This window comes from Taurulus bubalis, assembly GCF_910589615.1.
Source record: "Taurulus bubalis genome assembly, chromosome: 19".
In the NCBI taxonomy this organism is placed as follows: Eukaryota; Metazoa; Chordata; class Actinopteri; order Perciformes; family Cottidae; genus Taurulus; species Taurulus bubalis.
Window position 1 is genome coordinate 2,137,097 of NC_136607.1, and position 23,031 is coordinate 2,160,127.

Genomic DNA, 23,031 nt, shown 5'->3' on the forward strand with positions numbered 1-23,031 from the left:
ATGGTAACTAGCATACACATGGTAACTAGCATGGTACCTTTTATCATACGTCCGGTAACTAGCATACGCATGGTAACTAGCATACGCATGGTAACTAGCATACGGATGGTAACTAGCATACACATGGTAACTAGCACACGAATGGTAACTTCTAGCATACGCTCGGTAACCAGCATATGCATGGTAACTAGCATGCACATGGTAACTAGCATACGCATGGTAACTAGCATACACATGGTAACTAGCATATGCATGGTAACTAGCATACGCATGGTAACTAGCATACACATGGTAACTAGCATGGTACCTTTTATCATACGCCCGGTAACTAGCATACGCATGGTAACTAGCATACGGATGGTAACTAGCATACGGATGGTAACTAGCATACGCATGGTAACTAGCATACGCATGGTAACTAGCACACGAATGGTAACTTCTAGCATACGCTCGGTAACCAGCATATGCATGGTAACTAGCATACACATGGTAACTAGCATACGCATGGTAACTAGCATACGCATGGTAACTAGCATACACATGGTAACTAGCATATGCATGGTAACTAGCATACATATGGTAACTAGCATACACATGGTAACTAGCATGGTACCTTTTATCATACGCCCGGTAACTAGCATACGCATGGTAACTAGCATACGGATGGTAACTAGCATACGGATGGTAACTAGCATACGCATGGTAACTAGCATACGCATGGTAACTAGCACACGAATGGTAACTTCTAGCATACGCTCGGTAACCAGCATATGCATGGTAACTAGCATACACATGGTAACTAGCATACGCATGGTAACTAGCATACGCATGGTAACTAGCATACACATGGTAACTAGCATACGCATGGTAACTAGCATACACATGGTAACTAGCATACGCATGGTAACTAGCATACGCATGGTAACTAGCATACACATGGTAACTAGCATACGCATGGTAACTAGCATACATGGTTCAACGTGAGTGGAGAAAACTCACTGACTGCAGTGAAAAGGCTCTGTGGCGGCTCCACAGCTCTGTAGATCACAGGCATCGCTGGAACACAGAGCTTCAGCTAATGTGGCGGCAGCTAAGCCAAACAAACAGTTAGAAACGAATGCAGCGGGTCCTCATTATCTCACCCATGGTTACACAGCGCCGATTTATCAGTCCAACCACGCAATCAAGCTGCGTTTGAAAATGAAATGGCCTGCAGCTCTGGCCCCGTCAATTAGAGAAAAAGATATAAACTTCATTGTGTTTTTAAGTACTTCAAGATTTTTTTCGGAACCATCACTGCAGTTAATTTTGTATTTTTATGTTTTGTTTTATCTTAACGGCCCATTTTATTGTCCACATTCTTGCCAAAAACAGTGGTGTTCCTTGTTCTGAGGGATAGATATTGCCCCCCTCCCTTCCATTGGGTTCGGGTGTGGCACGGCCAAACCAGTTCTGAGCGGTGCCATGCTGTGACGTCCGGCTTCCCTGAAACCCTCATTTACTCATGGAGGGGCTATTCCTGTCTCGTCACTGGTCAGCCTAAGTATATGGTGCGTGCTCTCTGATATTGTTAATTATATGGGCCTGCAGCCCTGCGTGGCGCTCTGCTGAGATCTGTCTGTGAAAACAGCGACTGGGCTTCCTGGTTTGGTTTTCTCTCTGCTCTCTGGAGGATATGGAAGAGTTAAGCAAACACAGATGATCTGATTTGGATTTTTTTTGTGTGTGTTTACTGCTCTCTTCAGCATGTCATAATGAGGTCAACACAGGGTTTATCGTCTTCTGTGATAATAATAATACAACACTGATAATGGGTTTTGACGTAAGATCTTAAACTGTCTAAAGCTGTCAGATCAAAGCAATGGAGTAGAAAGTACAATAATTGCCTCTGAAATGTAGAGGAGTGTTAGTAGAACTATAAAGTAACACAAGATGTAAATACTTCAGTGAATTATTAGAAGTACCCTACAGTACCTGAGTAAACTGGTCCTGGGTTTGATCCCCACTACGCACAACTGTCCGCAAGCGTTTTCCATATAAAAGTTATTTATCCATACATATATACTTTTGTACTTTATTTTGCTGATTAAGACTGGTGAAATAAAATGTATTTGATCTTTTTGTAATGGAGTATTTTAGCTGACGGGTTAAATGCATGCGCTTTGGTGAGCATTTCCAACAGCAGGGCGGTGTGTGTGTGATTGAGTCAAAATGAACTACAGTGTGTGAACATGTCATCCAGTGCGACAGCATTGCACATTGATGTGTTTTAATAGTCTTTTGGACAACAGTGGAGCTCTTTGAAACAGAGAGCTGACGGCTGACTACTTCCAGTGCTGGACAGTGTGTTGCATTATTATGCCAATCAGTTTTTAAGATGGTGATTTGGGGTTTTGCGCACAGCATTTGTTTCTGTTCCATAAAGCTGTGTTAATGTAAATGTCACCTCATTTCTTCACGGTGGTGAAACATCAATAAAAACTGCCACTAGAAAGATTAAAGGGACAAATGTTGCGACACCCTTCGCCCATCCTTATAGGGCAGCTTTTACTTTGAAGGCGCGTTCAGACAATGAGCGGCTGCTGCTTCTGCGGCTGCGTGTATTTTGAATTGGCATATAACTGCTGGTGGAAAACTAGCTAGAATGACAGGGAACCATTATTCTTGTGTGTGATTGCTCGCAGAAAAAAAAGCAGAAGTGGCATTCATTGTTTTATTCTGGAAGAGCGTTCTGATTCAAATGCTGTGCAGTGAGAAACGGTGGAATTATGATTGTTTCTGTTTTTGATTTCTTTCATCTTTGTACTAGTTATTAATGAAAAAAACCACACACACCATCTGCCTCTGGATGCAGATTGATGGTGCTGTTTATTCATATTGTGTCACTCTGCACCATTCAGACAGAGAAGTGTGATTTCCTAGAGAAGATCTCTCCATTTTTTGATCGACTGTTGTCATTCCTCACTGTAAGCATTGACAACGCCCACACGGAACCGCATGTGTGCACATGACCAGTTCCTCTCACTGCACCATTCAAATAAGCTCCTAAATATTGCTCAGCCGCTCGTGTGTGAAAAATAAAGATTTTTTTTAGTCTTCACAAATACACGAATAAGTGCCCAAAACTGCAGTTCTCCTAAACATGTTTACAGCCTGGTACAATTTGTTTTTGTTCTAAGCCTGTTTTTCACGAATCAAAATTAGCATCATAATTAGTATTACAGTTAACACAAATTTGCGATTCACATTGCAAACCAAGCTAACTAGCCAGCACTAGCGTTAGCTGCTAACGGTACCTGGCCATTGAGTTTGAAGTAAAAGTTCAAACCAAAATAGAAAAATTATTCATTAAATAACATCTAATCAAATGGGGAAAATGCCTTTGCGATTTTGAAATAACACATGAATTAGCTGAAAAGCCGGGTGTCCCAGTTTTCCACCAACACATATAAACACAATGCATTTGTGGGTCAGCAACTGTGAAAATAGTCCACACACAAATGTAACCCAATGCACACGTGTCAGAAAATCTTCACAAATATTTTTAGACATTTATATGCATTTATATGCTTTTCAAAAACCTCCATGGACTTGAGGTGGGAAATATATGTGAAAAATACGTAATATTATTGCTTTGAAAGTAAGTTATATCACTACAAACTGCTGTATACTGTACATTATATATATATATATATATATATATATATATATATATATATATATATATATATATATATATATATATATATAAGTATAATGTATATATGCGGTTGCTCTTACCGTTCTCCTGTGTACCCAGGGCTGCAGAGACACTGCCCAGAGGACAGCACACAGAAGCCGTCGTTGTGACACTGACATTCTTGGGAACAGTTTTGTCCAAATCTCCCCTTCGGACATGGCTGTCCACACACTGTACCCTGCACACAGCAAACACAACAGCAACACACAAGACTGTTGGTCATGTGGTCCTTTACACCTTAACATCTTTGAACACGTGCCTCTATGCTTTCTAGGACTGCTGATTTGTGTGAATGGATATGTTGAAAATAAATGAACTAATTTTTTCTCTTTTCTTTTTGGACACAGCTTGTGTATTCTGTAATATAGTCTATAACTTAAATAATAAACTGTTCAGAGTTCCTTTCACATTATGAACTCAAGATAATTTCTTAGCCATTGTTGGATCTCTGAGTCATTTAAAGGGACAGTGTGTAGGATTTGATGGCATCTTGGGGGTAGTTGCAGATTGGAACAAACAGATAGCAACGAATCCCTCAGCTCACTTTACTGCGGTAAAGTAAGTTGACCTTTGGCCTCATTTAGAGGACATCATATTATTATTATTATCACCATAATACACTACTTAAAGACAAATGGAGGCCTACCATCCATCCTGCAGGACAGGAGCACTCTCCAGTCACATGGTGACACACTCCTCCATTCTGACACGGACATCTCTCCTCACACTGCTGCCCATGTTTACCTGGAGGACACAGGTCTTCACAGCTGAGAAAGAAACCAAAACACCAGCCGGTTATTCTCTGCTACTGTTAAAGGTCACATATGGAGAGAGAGCATCTCTGTCTGTGTCTGTCATTTTTTTATACATGTTATATCCAGCAACATATAATGCAAAACTGACTGCTTCAGAAGCATAACAGGTGTTTCTCAATGAGTCTTTAAGGACGTTGTTAGGATCAGATTCTCACACATCGTGGCCTCTGACTCACAAAGCTCCAGTGTATCCCGGGGAGCACTTGCATTCTCCGGTAACGTGGTGACAGGCCGCTCCGTTCTGGCACTGGCATTTCTGCTGGCATCCGTTTCCGTAGGTGCCCACTTCACACTGGGCCTCGCAGCGCCAGCCCCGGTACCCAGGGGGGCAGATGCAGGCTCCGGTGATGGGGTTACACAGAGCGCTGTTCTGGCACTGACATCGGTTACTGCAGTGGGGACCCCAGTGGCTACTGTCACAAGCTGAGGGGAAGATGGAAGAAAGGAATCAAGATTCAGTTCATCTTGATTTTCATGTAACATGGCACAGATCAGCTCTGATAGTTGTCAAGTTCAAGAGCTCACGAAAGCTCACGAAATGTCATCTTTGCCTTTTCCTATGAATGTCCAGCTGCAGTGTTTAGGCAAAAAGATCTTGGTTTGGGTTAAAAAAACAACTCTGAAAGTTACTAAGGTACGTTATTAAAGGACATGAATAGCGGTTTCCTGGGTTAAAGTCCTGTGAAAAGTCCTGGCTTACGATTATCTCAATTACATAATACTGCTTACGAATGATGTCGCTTTACATTTTGTAGGTATAACTACAAACAGTGTATGATCTACATCCAGATGAAGGAAACAAAACATAAAGATTAGTTAGCCTAGCAAGTGCAACAATGATCTCAAAAGGGTCCAGGACTGCTGGTGGATCCACTTCCAAAGGAATCCCACTGTGGACGTGCTTGATGGATACGGCTGCTGTTATGGACGGTATACTTTATAGGGGAAATAGTTGTTTATCTAGATTATAGGTTCTACGTTTTCCTTATTATAAGCAAACCCACTAAAAGGCCCAAACCAACAATGTGTTAGTCCATCTCTCAAAACTTCTCAAGCCTTCCCGATCCTGCCTGTCTACTAAAAGATATGCCATGTGGCGACGCTAATGTAGACTTGTCTTTCTGATATAAGAGCTGGATAACACACACGCTATTTTCTGTGAAATCTATACTGCTTACATTAATTGAACCAGGTATCCGGGGCAGTGCAGTCATGCTCTTTGAACTGAGGACAACAGCTAAAAGCAAAGCACTTGTTCTCTTGGATTGGCTCCGTTTGGATCAAGATTTTGCTGATAATTCTCAATTCTTCCCTTGGCTGAGCTCCAAGGTAAATTGTTTACATGTTAGTCTATTATGAGCAACAGCGCAGCCTGAACCAAATCTAAGATTAGGCCCTGAGCCGTGGGCCACCACTTTATCAATCACCGGGCTCTTGAGGCTGAAACTGAAGCTGCCCCTCATCACTAACATGGAAACCATCTGATTCTCCAAGCAGCCAAAGTCAATGACTTCCAATGGCCGTGTGGCAGGCGGGCTCCGACCTGAACCCGCCTCATTAACCTTCGGCTGTTGGATTTCAGCCGTAATCAGACCACGCCTTCTATACATGAGCTCTGCCGTGTGTCTGGCCTTCCCATCACAGCAAATGGAGGCTTCACCATGTGTAACCACAGTAAACTGCTAAATCTGAGAACGTGTTGTTTAGTTCTAGACGTCTTTCATCTTGTCGCGTCACATCTCGCCACTGCCCCCAGCCATCAGCGCCTGGCGATGGCTGGGGGCTGGATAGGAGAGTCAGGAGGGTTTACAGTGACGGCCAGACCTTTCATTATGGGACTCTGCGTCATGGAAGTCTATATTAAGTTCAGGGGAAAGTGAGAAAGACAGAAATTGAAGGTTTAGATAAGGCCTTCATAACGTACACAGCGTATTTTACTGTGGCGCAGTTGTCAGCTAGCGGTTTGACAGGTCATTAGCCACTAAAGGGTCATTATATTTTTTGTGAACCGGCTTTGGCCAACATCTGTATTGGTTATGATGACATTGCACTCAAGTATCTGATTGACTTATTTCAAGGCACAAACTCAACAACCTCCGACATCAGTCATATTTCTGCTCCAATGCTAGATCTATGCTTTATACTACAAACTATAAAGACGCTTTAAGAAGGTTCAAAAGATACAAAGGACACCCATCTGTTGAAGGAGACAATTTAAAATGTATTTTAATCATTTGGTCCCAAAAGTTGTAAAAAGCACCAATAAACAGGGTTACGACGTGTCCATGTTGTCTGAGCGGTCCGTGTCGTATATAAAGAGTGTGTAGCGAGACGCTACTGTACACGCACACACATGTATGTCCACACGGCACACACATGTATGTCCACACGGCACACACATGTATGTCCACACGGCACACACATGTATGTCCACACGGCACACACATGTATGTCCACACGGCACACACATGTATGTCCACACGGCACACTAATGTATGTCCACACGGCACACACATGTATGTCCACACGGCACACACATGTATGTCCACACGGCACACACATGTATGTCCACACGGCACACACATGTATGTCCACACGGCACACACATGTATGTCCACACGGCACACTAATGTATGTCCACACGGCACACACATGTATGTCCACACGGCACACACATGTATGTCCACACGGCACACACATGTATGTCCACACGGCACACACATGTATGTCCACACGGCACACACATGTATGTCCACACGGCACACACATGTATGTCCACACGGCACACACATGTATGTCCACACGGCACACACATGTATGTCCACACGGCACACACATGTATGTCCACACGGCACACACATGTATGTCCACACGGCACACACATGTATGTCCACACGGCACACACATGTATGTCCAACGTACCATCTGGATCACGTTGGACTTGTCCGACTGAACCGGTGAGTAGTATAGTGGGACGCTTTCTCGCTACTAAAGCAACCTGCGGTGTTGTCTTTGTCTGACTGCTCATGTTTCTGATCCATCAGACTTATTTTAGTGATGTCACTGTGTTAACAAATCAAGAATAGGACAAACCAATTCAAAGGGTTATTTTTAATTTCGGTTGACCAACAAACGTCATAGCAAACTTTGTTTGAAAGCACCGGGAAAAGCTCGTTGGTCTTGAGTTAAGATATTTGTTTCCTTTTAGATTACTTTTATTTGAAGGTTGTCCCAGGTCAAGAACACAGTTCACTCTCAACACACTCCTCCTGTGTGCTGGGGCAACGATGTTCACGTTGCTGCTGCACAGCAGATAATCTGAGAAATATCATTTCCATTTGTCACCCAGATGTGAACGGGTTGCCGAGAATCTTTTGTCAACCCTCGCTCCAAAACCTTTTATCTTTAACTTCATCTCAAGCCACACTCAGCAGCTGGCTTCAGCTTCATGTCAGACCCTGACAGTGTCTGCTAAGTAACTGCTGTGTGGCTTCCTGCAGGCTGTGGCTGACCTCTGCAGCTGATTGTGGTTCCACTCTCTCCACGAGGACAGTCAGAAATAGCAGTTGCAGGAAAATGGAAGTGATTGCAGTTAAATGTGTTTTATGGACAGATGTGACTTTCTCTCTGGATGTGTGAAGAAACTGATCCACTGTCGTTTCCGTAGCAACAGCAGCAGGGTTACAACTACGTTAAGTGGAACAGTTTCCTGAATCACATGATAGGACTCCGACGATGATGGCTGTGGTGACCGCTCGAGGAGGCATTTTTGGGAAATCTTGCTCACATCATGCTGGATGTTCATAGTCATGATAACAATATCTGGTAGCACTTTATAATAACTACACACTTTTTAGCATTAGTAAAGCATGAATAAAACACTGCAATTCATCATCTATAAAGCATTGATCCAACATGAATACTCATTAGTAACTCATTCATGAACACAGTTATAAATGTCTCATTCTTGATTGATAAACTTGGGTTTCATACTTTATTTTAATAATGCTAAAACGTGTGTAGTTATTATAAAGTGCTACCAAATATCTTTTAAAGTGATTTTTTTGCAGATATACATTTTTTTCCCAAGACTTTGCTGAAAAAATACATACAATAAACACAAGTATTGGAATTAATTTGGGGTGTTCCTACGACGACTCAAACACAGGGAAAAGACTCTAGAGGTCTACAGACAAGATTAGTTCCAGGGATTTTAAAGGGTTAAGTAAATTACAGAAGAAATACCAATGAAAATCACACATTTTCATATCACATTCTCATTGATAGTATTTCATAACAATAGTACAAACTTATTTTTGATCAAATAAAAATAACATATTTCTCAATTGTTCTAATAATGGTGTCCCCCTGATGAATGCTGAAGTCCAATATTCTCCTTTTAGCTTTGTTGTTGCCCCTGAGGAACATGCAGCTCCTCTATCTCACATCTCTAACTGTGTCTCTAACTCACTGCATCAAAAGAGGATTCATCAAAGCTTTCTCACTGAAGCCAGCTGCCTGCTGCTGCTGAGACACCAGGGGAATAATAGCAGTTTGCAGGGCAACCAAGAGAGGAAAACACTTTGTGATGTTGACATTCACATTACAATTATGAATAACGTAGGCTGAGTGTCCATATCTTCATTCAGAACGTTCAGATGTTTTTGTGAGGACGCTCTGAGCGCTTTCAGTTGAACATCTAGTAAAGTCTTCGATGGAAAAGTCACAATACAGTGAACAAAGTTAAATCATTTCCATAATTCACAAAAAAAAAAATGGTATCAAACAAAATATTCTGCTTTCATTTGTTGGTGATAAGCCTTTCAAAAACAACATGTCTACTTTGGACACTAAACTGCTCTCCCACGCACACAAAAGAGACACACCTGTGTGTCTGACTTCCCAAGCTCAGGTTTTCCTTTCCTTTTGTTTTGCCGTTGCCTGGTAGCTAATGCGTTGCTTTGGTGGCTGGAGCCTGTGAGACTAGATGTTGACAGTACTGAACCGAAAAGACACTCACCCCTTGTTTCAGGCCTCCGTCCAAAGCAACTCCCCCAAAACCAAATCAGATGCATTGATTACTGTTGGAATGCAAAGAGACTCTCACCAAATATTACTATAATGCTTCCAAAATAAATAGCCTATAGCTTTAAGTTAGTCTTCTTCATAATTTTGCTCACCTACATTATCGAGGCCACAGTCATACAAAACAGTGCCATGAATATATTTTTGTTTAAATAACAATGCATTTCTTTTGAGCTGAAGGTCCTCCTCCACCCACTAACACCGTCTGGTTTCATGTGCCCAGTATCACAACCACCTCCAACCAGTCCACAATCCCGAAGTTGTTCAAGTGATTAACAGGCTCCTTTCACTGCTTCCCCATTAGCTCCACTGTGACCTGATTAAAAGAAGCATACAGTGCCTCCTTTCCTCTGGCGGTCTGGCCCTGTGTGGCACACAGAGGACCGAGGGGATGGTTAGGGGACAAAGAGGAGGAGGAGATTACAGATAATAAGATGCACACGTAAAAGCCTGCCGTCCCGGTACCTTTGTGAAACCTGACCCAGATTGAAGAAGGGCCAAACTCCAGGAGCTCGGGGCTCCTCATCTGCTTGAAGAACAGACTCTTCTCTCATTGGCGGACAAAAAGGACGGCACAGTGCCACGGTTCAGTCACAAGGCTGTGTCGTTATTCACTGCAACCAAAGATAACTACAACGACAGGGACACTTCTGCATACGCGATTCTTTTTTTATATCCATGCAGACACAACAAGTCATAAAAATGAAGGAAAAAAAGATGCTTCGTCACACCGAGGGAGATCTCAGGGGGCAGAAAAAGAAGGGCAAGGCCCGGAGCAGTAACTGGAGCCGCCAGTTGTTGAGACTTGGCTCGGCCTGACTGTCCTCACTGGGGACGGATTGGGGCCGGGATGTTTCCCCCTCTATTTGGTGATTACCCCGTCTACACGGCACGGTGCACTCATGGGAACCGAACACGGCTTTCACACTGAAACGGTGGATTCACAGGGAGGGAAAACATCTGTAGCGTTCCGCCAGTTTTCAGCTGAAGCCAAATGTGTCCTCCTCCGGGTTTTATTATGATCATGAACTATCTCATTGAGCAGTGTCTCCATGAGGAAACGGCTTTTACTGTAAATGTCCTTCTTTATGATGCACTCCCTGATTGTGTTATAGATCAGTTTATTTGTCATGGACAACAGATGTCTGACGCCTCCTGTGGCTCTGTAGAGCGTTGTTTAACCCTGGAAATAACCCTGATGATGTCATCAAGATGTCAGTGCATCTCAGCTATAGGCTCTACAACAATCAAAAGAAACAAACTGTTGGTGTGGAGATTAAAACACATGGGTGTTTGGGTCTCCGTTATGTTTGATCTATTTGATATAACACTTTCAAAACTCATCTGACTGTCAGTGAATGATTTAACTTCTAAAATACAAAATAAAGATTACAAAACATTTGATAGGTGTACTATGGAATAGAGTATTCACTGTTGTATATTTGTCTATACATTATGTATTTATTTAGCTCAAAACAATTCATATTTAAGAAAAAGGGGGCAATAATAAAAAAATTGCAAGAAACGAGCCTCATTCTGTGATTCATTTGGTATGAAATCCTTTTGGAAGATTCTTCGGATATTTTACGAATTGTCATTTTATGATTTTTCTTTTGGGACATTTTGAGACTTTTAACGAATTTTATAATTATGTAAATATGTTTTACGACATGTTAAACAGAGACTCTATACGATATAGGGTCCGTGTTGTTTTCTTGTTCGCTATATTCTGAACTAGCAGCCTCCTGAGCAGCTAGTGTTGTTATCATGTGACTACATCACAAGCGCTAGCGCCCCGGGTCACTTCCTACCACACAATTTTCTGCTCCTATTATTCCTGCTTCTCCTTGAACACAGCCTTCCCCCATTTCCTGTTCTTGGCCCCCAAATTGATCCCCAGACATATTGTTGGGGCCCGCTGACCTGTAAAACACAGTCAATGCATCCACGTCTTCGGTGGCTCTTGAGGAAATGAAAACATGCTCCTGAAGGGGATTGAGAATGAACAGAGGCTGAATAAAGAGACGGACCCAATAGAAGTACATTTGCTGCTTTTCAAAGAAACACAGACAGTCTTCCCCTTAATGCAACATTACAAGTAAAAACATGGATCAAAGCAACGCCATGTGACTGTACACGATATGTTTCCTGCTAAAGAAACGAAACATTGGATACATTCATAACGGTGACATTGAGCCGGTTCTCTCATGACTGACTGAGATCATCCCCCACAGGACCCGAACAGCACTTCAGTCAGGAGGAGAACCAGCAGCTTCTCAGTATCACACCCTGATAGTGACAGAGCTCTGGCGGTCTGATTGATCTGTGGACTCATGGGCGGATTTACTGTCCAGAGACACATACCAGTGGTTACTGGGAAGGAAGAGATTAAGATTAAGAAGAAGAAAAAGCCCAGGAAGCATGTATTAGTCAACATATGGGATGATCCGCTCTCTGGTCATCTGTTTTGATGTAGACTCAGAAAATTGTCTGGTTGTAATTGGTAAATGGACTGTACTTGTATCGCACTTATCTAGTCTTCCGACCACTCAAAGCTCTAACACTACATGTCATCATTCACCAGTGGCGGGCCGTGGATGTTCTACCTGCGCCTTCAGTGGATCAGCTGTTAAACAGGTGGCCTCACGTACAGAACCCTCCTAGCAGGCCATCACGATGTAGTTTAACCCGCTTTTCTACCATTGTGAAACAGAGGTAAAATGTGATTGGATAAGCTCTGCTTATGAGCTCAAACTTCAACTGCAGAGCTGTGAAATTCGGGGAACATGGTTTTGGGAAACTGCATGTGGACAAAATACTTTAGAATAACCCAGTAAACCCAGAGTTAATTTAGGCCAAAAGGGACACGAGGTTCAAAGCTTATGGACAATATCGAGAATCATCCACTGGTGGCTGAAACACTACAAAGGACAACAACAACAACAACAACAACAAGATGGAATGCAACAGCCATGACCTCATGGTTCCAAAACCACCCCTTTTATTTCAATGATGGAGCATCAAATTTCCAAAGTCATATTTTCATAGAGTCCCTATGAACAAGAGACACTTTTTTTTTACAGTGTGTGAGGGAGACAGTCCGGGCCTAGTGGGGCCCAGGGGAACCCGGGACCAGACACAACAATAAGCCCCCTTTATTACAGGCTGAAACTGAAGACAGCAGGGGCACGCCCTGTGGGCTCCTCGTGCATATCGCTCTATAGGCCTGCATGGACACACATTCACATATTCAGGCTCATAAGCAAAAGCAAAAATAACCTCCCACGCACGCCAAATGGACACTGTCTGCAAGTGTCCAGTGATAACTCGATCAGCGTGGGAATATCTTCTCTACTGAGGAAATGGCTGATAGGAATTCTCCAGAGTTTAGTATGGCACTTCCATGAAGAAAAGCAAATGTTCAACATCAAAGCAGCAGCAGAGAATGGTCCACACGTTACATGCCGTCAATCCACTCAATGCAGTGGGCGGATACAAAGGTCTGGACCCAGGCAAGCAGAGGCAGCATGAGGATCTCAGCCCTACGAGTCACACTGCAACAACACTGGATCCAACATGTCCTCCACATCATTCAAACTCAATGCTTTTCACTACACAAACTTTGCTTCCTCGCATGCTCTCTCCTCCCGTGACCCAGAACACGTTCCCACTCCGTGACGTATGAATACTGCATCTCCAGGTTGCACACCTTTACATCCACGGAGACCGTTTGAAGGAGCAGACGTCTCTTCAGGCTGACGCTACGGCCTTTTGACTGTTTTAATAAATCCAACTTCCTTTCTCTGGCTCAAAGAGTTGCATGGAAAGAGCTGCTGTTCCAGAAGTATTATTCCCCCTCTGTAGATTCCTCAACATAGGAACACACTCCTGGAGCTGTATTCTATAACTATATGAGTCTTGAGAACTCGTGAGCTGCAGCCACAATTGCAGGAGACAACTGTATCTCTTGACAAGAACGTTAATATTGGACGATTCCAATGCCACGATTTTCAAATTCAAATGACAGAGGGTGTTGTGTGCTGTACAGATTGTAAAGCCTCTTGAGGTAAATATGTGATTGGCCTATATAAAATGTTCTACTGTCTTCTATATTTGTGCAAACTACCGGACAGTTCAATTTAAGGAAAGATTGTGGTTATGGTTATAACAAGCAAACATTGATTGCAGTCTGGGATGAGCGGGGAACTCCAAACTTCTGCATGTGAGTTGTGCTACAAATCCAAACAGAGGCTTAGAATGTAGATGGCACATTGGATGTAGTCTGAGAAGCAAAGTTCATGAAACACAGTAAACCAAATTGGCCAATCTAAATATATCTATATCTATATTTACTCACCTGGACTCCTCATTTGAGGAAGCAGAAGTGAGCATATATAACTATACTCTCGTGAGGAAAATTGGGGATAAATACAGAGGGGGCCTGAATATATGAGTCAAACACCGGCTCAAGACAATGCTCCAATGCTCACGGTGTTGAACTGTTGAACACATATTCTTTGTAGTCACCTAACACCGTGTATAGCGTGATGCAGGGATGACGGATTTTAACTCCAGAAGTTAGCATCCCACTAGTTCCCTCGACAAAAACACACTGGGATTTCTTTCCATTGGATTTAGTATTTCCACAGAATAGCTCTCTGGCAAAACATCGTTCTGTTTTGTTCAGCGAGATAATTCTCAAAATGGAAAACCACTTTTAGGAGTTTTGAGGCATGAACGCAATCGTCATAAGTAAAAAGCTAACATTAAGGTTCGTGCATGAAGTATGATTCATATATCATTGTTCATTCAAAGCAGCAGTAACAGACAATGCGTGGACCGGCAGCACTGGCTATCGAACAAGGAACTCACACAGCAGAATACATTTGCAGAATTAGCTTATTATATTATTTCTTCGCAATTTCTTCATTAGCTAAATTCCTGGAAGCTAGCCGCTTGAAAGGTTCTAGTTATTGGAATTGCAGTGTCCCCAGGCTAACACATTAGCCCGAGTGCTAAAGATGGCTCAATGAGGTTGAGTACATCCAGTAAATAAACAGTGTTTCCACAAACACTCACGCCATTCATAGACAGAAGAGCTCACCATTGTTCATCTCCGTTTGCCTCATTTGACAGACTGACTGGCGACATGCTCTCAGAGGAGTATGTTGTGTTCGCTGTCACAAACTGCTCATAAAATACTAAATCTAACCATGTTTGGAAAATACATTTATACCCATAATGCAATTCTGCTACAGAAATGAAGGTAGTTTTTTTGCAGCTGGCCAAAAGTGAAACCTGGCAGCAGATGGGTGACGGGCATCAGGGATCATGTGACGCCTCAATGAAAGGCAGAACTGTTAGTTAGCTACTGTGCAGCCGAAATTAACTGAACAATTATAGCAGCCTCAATCGAGTGCCTGTGGAGCTTGGCCAGACCACAGTGACGGAAATGTTGGTATTTTGTTAACTTGTAGAAATGGTGGTCAGATTTATGATTCATGCTCAGGGATAGAAACTACAGAAACTAGCCTGGTGTTTTAAGTTAGCTTTTCCTGACCTGCGTGACTTCAACTGATCAATTTATAAACTCATATATAAGATTAACATACATATATAATAACATATATTATCATTTTGTATCTCAAATGTGTACTTCAGTGTAGTACTTGAGGAGATGTGTGTATGCATGTCTAAAAAACAGCCCTGTGAACAACTAGTGTTTAGCTCCTGACTGTTGGTGCGATACAGTGCAGCAGTCAGTAAGACGACACCACGGTCTGTTTTTCCTCTTGTGAGTTCAGAGTGCTTTCACAGAAAAGCAGTCACACACACAAAGACATGGCTGCTCACAGACAGCAACAGCTGGAGGACTTACCGCTGGAGCAGTTGGAGCCGCCCCAGCCGGGCTCACACTGGCAGGTGTTGGGGGCCATGCAGCGGCCGTGGACACAGCTCGCCGCACAGTGAGCTGGACATGGACACATGAACATTACATCAGTACATTCACAGAGACTTTTCGAAATATGTCTGCTTTAAGATTCAGTCATGTATAGGTACAATCATTACAGTTTACATTGTCTAATTTCCCTGTAGAGGCCGTAGAATTAAGATGTTTTAAGATTGGATTTGCTGAGACGTCCATATCTGAAGACTCCACTTGACTCCATCTGAAATAGGATTGGACCACTTTGTTTTGAAGCATGTCCCTCAATGTATAATTAATCATTGGTTTCAGCACTAAGCAATTTTAACTGGAAAGTACCCAGCTTGTTTACAAAAGGGAAGTTTGACATGAACGGATTTTCAACCAGCTGTTATGTCCCCATGCACATACACGTTGAGATTTCTGTTGCATGAAGACGCTAATCCAAACAGTTCACCTTCAATGATGTCCAGGTTTAAACTAGAAAGGGTGCTGATTTAACAACCCGACTTGATGTGACAGTGATAGAAGAAGAAGAAGAAGAAGAAGAAGAAGAAGAAGAAGAAGAAGAAGAAGAAGAAGAAAAAGACAAAGCTGATTTAACAACCCGACTTGATGTGATAGTGATAGAAGAAGAAGAAGAAGAAGAAGAAGAAGAAGAAAAAGACAAAGCTGATTTAACAACCCGACTTGATGTGACAGTGATAGAAGAAGAAGAAGAAGAAGAAGAAGAAGAAGAAGAAGAAGAAGAAGAAGAAGAAGAAAAAGACAAAGCTGATTTAACAACCCGACTTGATGTGATAGTGATAGAAGAAGAAGAAGAAGAAGAAGAAGAAGAAGAAGAAGAAAAAGACAAAGCTGATTTAACAAGCAGACTTAGATGTGCTATATGATGCTAAGTGTAAAGAAATGTCAAACGCCATCACAAGGGACACAACTCATCCAGGCCATGATTTATTTTCACAACGACCATTGGATAAGTATTGTAACATCAATGCACCAATCATCATAAAGACTTCTATTTATTTAAGTCTATTGATTTTCATTATTTACATTTTTAATGATTGTATTCATGTGTACTTGTTTTGACATGATCACTGTGAGTGTAACTCTGTGTGTGATAGCATGATATACAGTCTACATGAAAGTGTACATGAAAAGTCCTTGAACCCTTGAATCAAAACCAAAAATAAGTAATTCTCCGATTCTCCTAAACTAAGGACGTAAAAAAAATCTATCAACTTTTGCTTTCACACAGGACATGAACACCTGTCCCCTGAGTAAAAGTCCTGTGTTTATTTGACTCATCCACCACACCTCCCTAGTGGATGCTCTCACTCCATTGATTGAGAATCTAATAATGATGCTTACGGGTTTTCGTCGTAGTTATTTAAATTTGGGACGCCTTGTTTGACAAGAAGAAGAAGAAGAAGAAGAAGAAGAAGAAGAAGAATCAGCAGACTTGTATAGCATTGTGTTGCTAAACCCGTTCATCTGTCATCACTAAAGCGTCTCTATTTCATCGACTGGGTTTCGCATTACATTTGTTAATTCTAATGTGTAAGCAGGCAATCAGACTCCATCCAAAGAAAATGCACAAACTCATTCAACCCGACATGCAATTTGACTTCCTTTTCTATCTGACTCATCTGGAAATGCCAAGCTATCTGGAGTATCTGGAGGCAAACCCTCAGTGAGGCTCTCAGAGCAACATGTGATAGTTGCTGATACAAGAGAGCCTTTTCACTCCAAGATACATTCCCTCTGAACTCCCGGGGCACACATTTCCACAGCCCGCATGAATCAAACTGTGGTCTCCAAGCGCACATCTTTTATCACCAATCACTTCATCCATCACAACAGCAGGCTGTGTGTTAGCATAATGATTTCTCTTACTGTCGCTGCTGAACAACAGTTGTTGTTTTTGCCAATGGCCGCTGTGGTTCACACCTGTTACTGACTGCTGGCTACTGACGGGGGGGGGGGGGGGGGGGGGGGGGGGGGGGGGGGGGGGGGGGGAGGGGAGGGGAGGCTGCTCGGTGAACTCAGTGGAAAGTGAAGTCATTGTAATGACAACACATGCAGATGACAACGGTTCTGTTTTCTGACTTATGGTTGTTCAAACCATGTTTCCCAGTTTCCTCAGCCTGCAGAGGCAACTTCTCCTGCAGTGTGCTGACTGTCAGCCATAGCATATGAATCACATATGTCCATAATCACATGATTCATATCATGTTCACACTCAAACCTTACAGTGTTCTTCATTGGTCATTTCTTATATTACTTAACTCATTTATCCAGGTTTTGCGACATGGTATGGACCATCAGCTGCAGGAGAAATGTCTGGAACAACATCCACCGCGGTGCATGACCTCACAGCGGCCTTTGGCTCTGTGACCCAGGCTGCCCTCTGGTGAGCCCTCTGAGATCGGACCCCAAAGCAAGTATCTCAAGATCTCGCCTCTCTTACACAAGGACATGCTTAATCAGACAAGGACCTCCAGGGCATCATGAATGGGACTTAATCTTAGCATCAAGAGAATTCAGATGTGACACCAACCAGCAGCTGAGCAACCCTCCCAAGTCACCTCATGTTTTTGTGGACAACAACATCTTGGAGAATGTGGATCACTTTGCCTACATCAGCAGTCTCCTTTCCACAAGAGCTGTCATTGATGAGAAAAGCTGAGAAATTATGTTCGAGGATCTGAACATCCAGACCAACCTCCTCATCTATCAAGAGGTCGTTTTGCCTTCCCCTACAGCAGACATACGCATGCCAAATACCGCCTACCCAAACGGACCAACTGAGGGAGGTACCGCACTCACAGGGCTGATAAAGCGCTACAAAGACTACATCAAACCCTACTTGAGAAGATGCTGCCTCCAGATCCTTTGGCCTCTCCAGCCAAATGAAGACCCACAGATGACCAAAACCACCAACAGAGGGACAATCATGCTCGACTTTGAGTGATCCTAGATAATGATGATGATGATGATGATGATGATGATGAAGGTACTCACGAGCACAGATCTCTCCATTCTCGAGGAAGCCTGGGCAGCACTGGGACTTTCTCCGGTACATGGTCTTCTCTCCCCTGCGGTAGGCGGTCCGATAGCTCACCCTACACACAGACGGGTCACAGACGGGATCACACACTCGGAGAAAGGAAACGCTACTAAGATGTGGAGTGGAAGAGGGAGTCTGGATAGTGGATCTTTTAACTCTGTCCTGATGAAGACCCTTTGAGGCCAAAAACCCGTCTGTGCTGAATCATAATCATGCAGAATTAAGGGAAGGCTTTCAAAACCTTTTTGAAATAAAACAGACTATATCATGTAAGTAGAAAGGTGAACTGGTCAGAATGCAGATCTCTTGCAACCTCTGCTGTGTTGTGTGATTGAATGAACACAACCCCCGAATCACATGATCCTCCTGGTGGAGATAATAATCAACAGTACCTCATTAGCGTTCTCGACTCTGCACGGTGCATCACCCTAATCATCTAGTGGTTCTTTACAGCTCATTCACCTCCGTTTGGTGGAAGCATCAGCTGACAGTCTCAACCACCACAGTGGACTGAGCACAGGTTGTTCAATTGACCCAAAAGGTTCACCATGACTGACTTTTCCCAGGTTTGAGGATTAAAAATATATATAAATCTTGTGTTTGTTTTTGTATTTCTCTTTTATTCATAACCACTTAACGCAATCCAATACACCAGCTCAGCCCCACATCCTGCCTTTACAAATATAATAATGATCCCAGCAGCTCTGGATAAGCATCGTAGATAAGGGATGGAAAGATGCATGGATGGATATAATAGTTCCAATAATTCCCCTACATACAGATACAGCTAACATATTAGTTGTTTATGAAATTACTTTACTATTGCTTATTTTGCTGTAAAAAGCATTGCTGCTTGTAGTTGCATTCTATGGGTTTTATGTAAAATGTTATATGAATATCATACTACTTGTCACTTGATAACTCACCTGAGCTGCCTAAGGTGTCACCTGCTCATCATGGAAACATGAATGAGTGTGTAGATGGGAGAACGTTGGCATGTGGAGTAAATCGCTTTGATTGGACGGTAGACAAGTCCAATTAGCTTATAGGTTAAAGCATGCAAATACAAAGGAATGCTCTTTTAATAACCACCACTCTCTCCCCACTCACACACTCACACCTGGCCTCAGCGATGGAGCGCTCACCTGTGTCTGGTGCACTTAAACCAGTTGAGGATGTCGGTGCAGCTGGTGTAATAAATCTGATCAAAGGGATGAGCGTATGACTCCTGCACCGTCACCGAGTAACTGAAAACACAGGAAGAGACACCAGAGAGATATGATGAGGAGCAGAATCAGAGTGTGTGTGTGTGTGTGTGTGTGTGTGTGTGTGTGTGTGTGTGTGTAAAGGCATGATTACCCCTCCCCCTCCATGCTCTGTGTACCACTATTATATTGTATTGTTGGGCCGTTGACTGAAGCTACCGTATGACTGCCTCGTGACCTCGTCGGTCTTCCCACAGGCTCTGGATGCATATTTCACATACTGTATCACTTATGGCTGCATTTAAAGGGGAACTACACCAACATTCCACAGTGTGGAGCGGCTCTATTGACATGAATTAGGAACGATGTTCAAAGATGACACTGGCGGGAATGTTCTGATAGTATATGGTACATTTCCTGTTCCATAACTGAGGACACTGCAGCAATATTCTGGGTATTAAACAATAAAACATAAAATCAGTGTCCCATTCATTGTCCTTAGGAATAACATATTGGAATTCTTCATTTAGTTGTTGTTCCCTAATCATGATTATTTTCAATATCAAAATCAATCTGGGATCTATTGTTAGTTATATTTCAATATCAATCTGGGATTTTATTGTTAGTTATATTTTTGTCATTTATTATTGAATTGGCGTCACATAGATTATTTAGCCTGGCCAAAAATATGCATTATATTCAGTTTAAATTATATGAAACAGAAAGGGGGTACATTGATCCTTACATTGAATAAAAGGCATCTTATTGTAAGCAATTTGTCTGGTATCTTGATTAAGTACATGATAAATAATTAAGAGACAAATCCATTATCAAATCACCTGATGCATTGTCTATCAACTGAACTCAGTATCAGTAAAACTAGGGTCAATCATTTAGCCAATAAAATATCAGGCGATGTGAAAAAATGGCCATCAAATGAGCTCTGACCCCAGGACACCTGGTTTACAGATGAATAAAACCTCACATTGAAGAAGCCGACAGCAGATAATGTTTGACATTTGTGCATGAAGAATGACTTAAACTATTGATTATGAACGGTCACAGATAAATGTTCTGTGCGTCAACTAATGCTTTCAGGACTAAGTAAAACTTTCTCTGACGCAAACAAGTTGCAAAAGAAATCTGCAAAAAAGATCAAAGAATTCTGCAAATTTGATCCGTCACCACCATATTATATAAAAACCCTTCAATTCAAAACTACTGTTACAAAGCAGATCAACCATGACGGCAATAAATACTCAGGACTCCTTTTCCTCTGACTTTATTCTCTTCTCCTGACTTCAGCAGCTCAAATCAAAGAAAAGCATTTACATGTAATAAAGCATCTCTAACACCTGATCTGTCTGTCAGGTCATTGAACCCTGAAGGCTGGTTTCATTTGACTTCGTAAGTTCAGTGTGTATTTTATACATCCATTAAAGCTCATTGCAATAAATTGTTTCAATCTTGAAAGAACATTCCTGGAGAATTTCTTTAAACCGCACAGAGCAAGAGGTTATAAATACAGTATAAAGATATTAAAGACCCCTTTATTGAAGCGTTGCCATATACTTACATGCTCGGCCTTGAGTGCACTAAAACATTGTTTTTGCTCAGCCTTTTGTAACCTGGTTATCTAATAACATCAGCAAAGAGCCTTTAAAGCTGCATTGGATTTCTTTGTTTATACTCTCACCATATTATTATATTACATTACTGATGTTTTGAAAAGGGCACAGGATATTAAGTTTACTATGTGACACAATTTCCCCAAAACTTCCCAAGAAGACCTGGTGGAAGTGAGCCGTTGTTAAGAAGCTTCGTTATCACCGTGTCTCTCTCTGGTGTCTTCAGCGGACCTTCGGTCTCAGAACCACACAGAGGAGCTCTGCTGGTCTGCAGCTGCTTCCTCAGATTAGTCGGGGAAAGACAATCTATCTGGGAACTCTGCCCACTCCTTTCTTCTTCCACATCTCACTTAACGGATTTAACAGCTTTCTTTTAATTCGGAAATCAGCCAAAAGCTTTATTTAATGAACCTATACTCAACACTGTTTTAAAGGTTGAACAATACTTCTTAAAAGCCTGCAAACTAGATTATTAATATTCTGTTCCTTCCAGTGATGCGGGGTTATGCATCATACAACACCAGACTGCACCATATGCAGATTTCTTTGATTTGGTCATATTTATCGTACTACCAATGGACTGTGTAGTTACATTGATCTGTTTTAATTGTGTTTATTGTTGTTATTTCCTACTTTGTTGTGCTGCAGCCTACAGAGAAGATAAATACCATTTAAAGTCCGGTTATCAACGACATTGCTCAAAGATTTGTGTCTGTAGTGATGTGATACAATACATTAAAGGGTGTTTATTAAAGAAATGTACCAAGGCGGCCCTGCAACTCATAGGCCGCTGCCTGAAGAGGGTGTAGTATGAAGTAGCAATGTGTCTCACGCCTTGAGGTCAAAGGTGACGCAGCATTGTGACTGACCTCTCCCAGTGGCTGCAGACGTTGGGATCCTCCAGGTTGAGGGAGGAGGTGATGCACGGCAGGAAGCAGAAGGCCACGGCCAATATGACCGTCCTGTGGTGGCGCAGTGACATGGCCATCTCAGAGCTGCACCTTCAGACACGGAAGGAGGAGGAAAAGACACGTTAGCTGTCACAATACATTCAAAGTAGAAGCTTAAAGGCATATGCATGAATTTACCGCCCAAAAAACAATGTATGAACAATGTATGAACTCATACAAAAAGAATCGCTCTTTATCATCACCGCCCCTGAGAGGTGTGTGGTGGTATCTAAAGGATGAAGTGTGTCCTTCGGCTGCATTTCATGAAAATCTGGCACCGCTGCACCTTCTCAGGGTTGAGCGGAGATGTGGTCGTGTTTATCTGGACGGATTTTAATGCTGCAACCGACAAATGCAACACATTAAACCAGGGGTCACGAATAGGCAGTTTTGCTAGCCGGACATGCGTTGAAAGTTATTTCACATGGCGTTCTCCAAAAAGAGGAATGTGGACATCAAGACCAACTCTTTCACCAGGAATGGACGGACTCTTATATGTTCATTCTTCCTACGAGCAGTTTAAGCCACAATGTCTCATATGTTCAGAGACGTGATGATTATTAAAAGCAGTAATGTGAAGCGCCACCTGGAGACAAAGCACAACTCTTTAGAG

General features: G+C 42.4%; 1 protein-coding gene across 2 annotated transcripts in view; it reads right to left on the bottom strand.

The window, feature by feature from the left end:
* Window positions 1-22,456, bottom strand: part of megf10 (multiple EGF-like-domains 10) — a gene marked incomplete at both ends in the record, with an annotated part of 39,895 nt that extends 17,439 nt beyond the window's left edge. For both annotated transcript variants that reach the window (XM_079235139.1, XM_079235140.1), the window contains 7 exons: window positions 3,781-3,917; window positions 4,386-4,506; window positions 4,731-4,977; window positions 15,518-15,610; window positions 18,590-18,690; window positions 19,781-19,882; window positions 22,338-22,456. In XM_079235139.1, coding sequence (XP_079091265.1) covers window positions 3,781-3,917; window positions 4,386-4,506; window positions 4,731-4,977; window positions 15,518-15,610; window positions 18,590-18,690; window positions 19,781-19,882; window positions 22,338-22,456 — 920 coding nt within the window. The remainder of the gene's footprint in view (window positions 1-3,780; window positions 3,918-4,385; window positions 4,507-4,730; window positions 4,978-15,517; window positions 15,611-18,589; window positions 18,691-19,780; window positions 19,883-22,337) is intronic.
* Window positions 22,457-23,031: the final 575 nt, after the last annotated feature.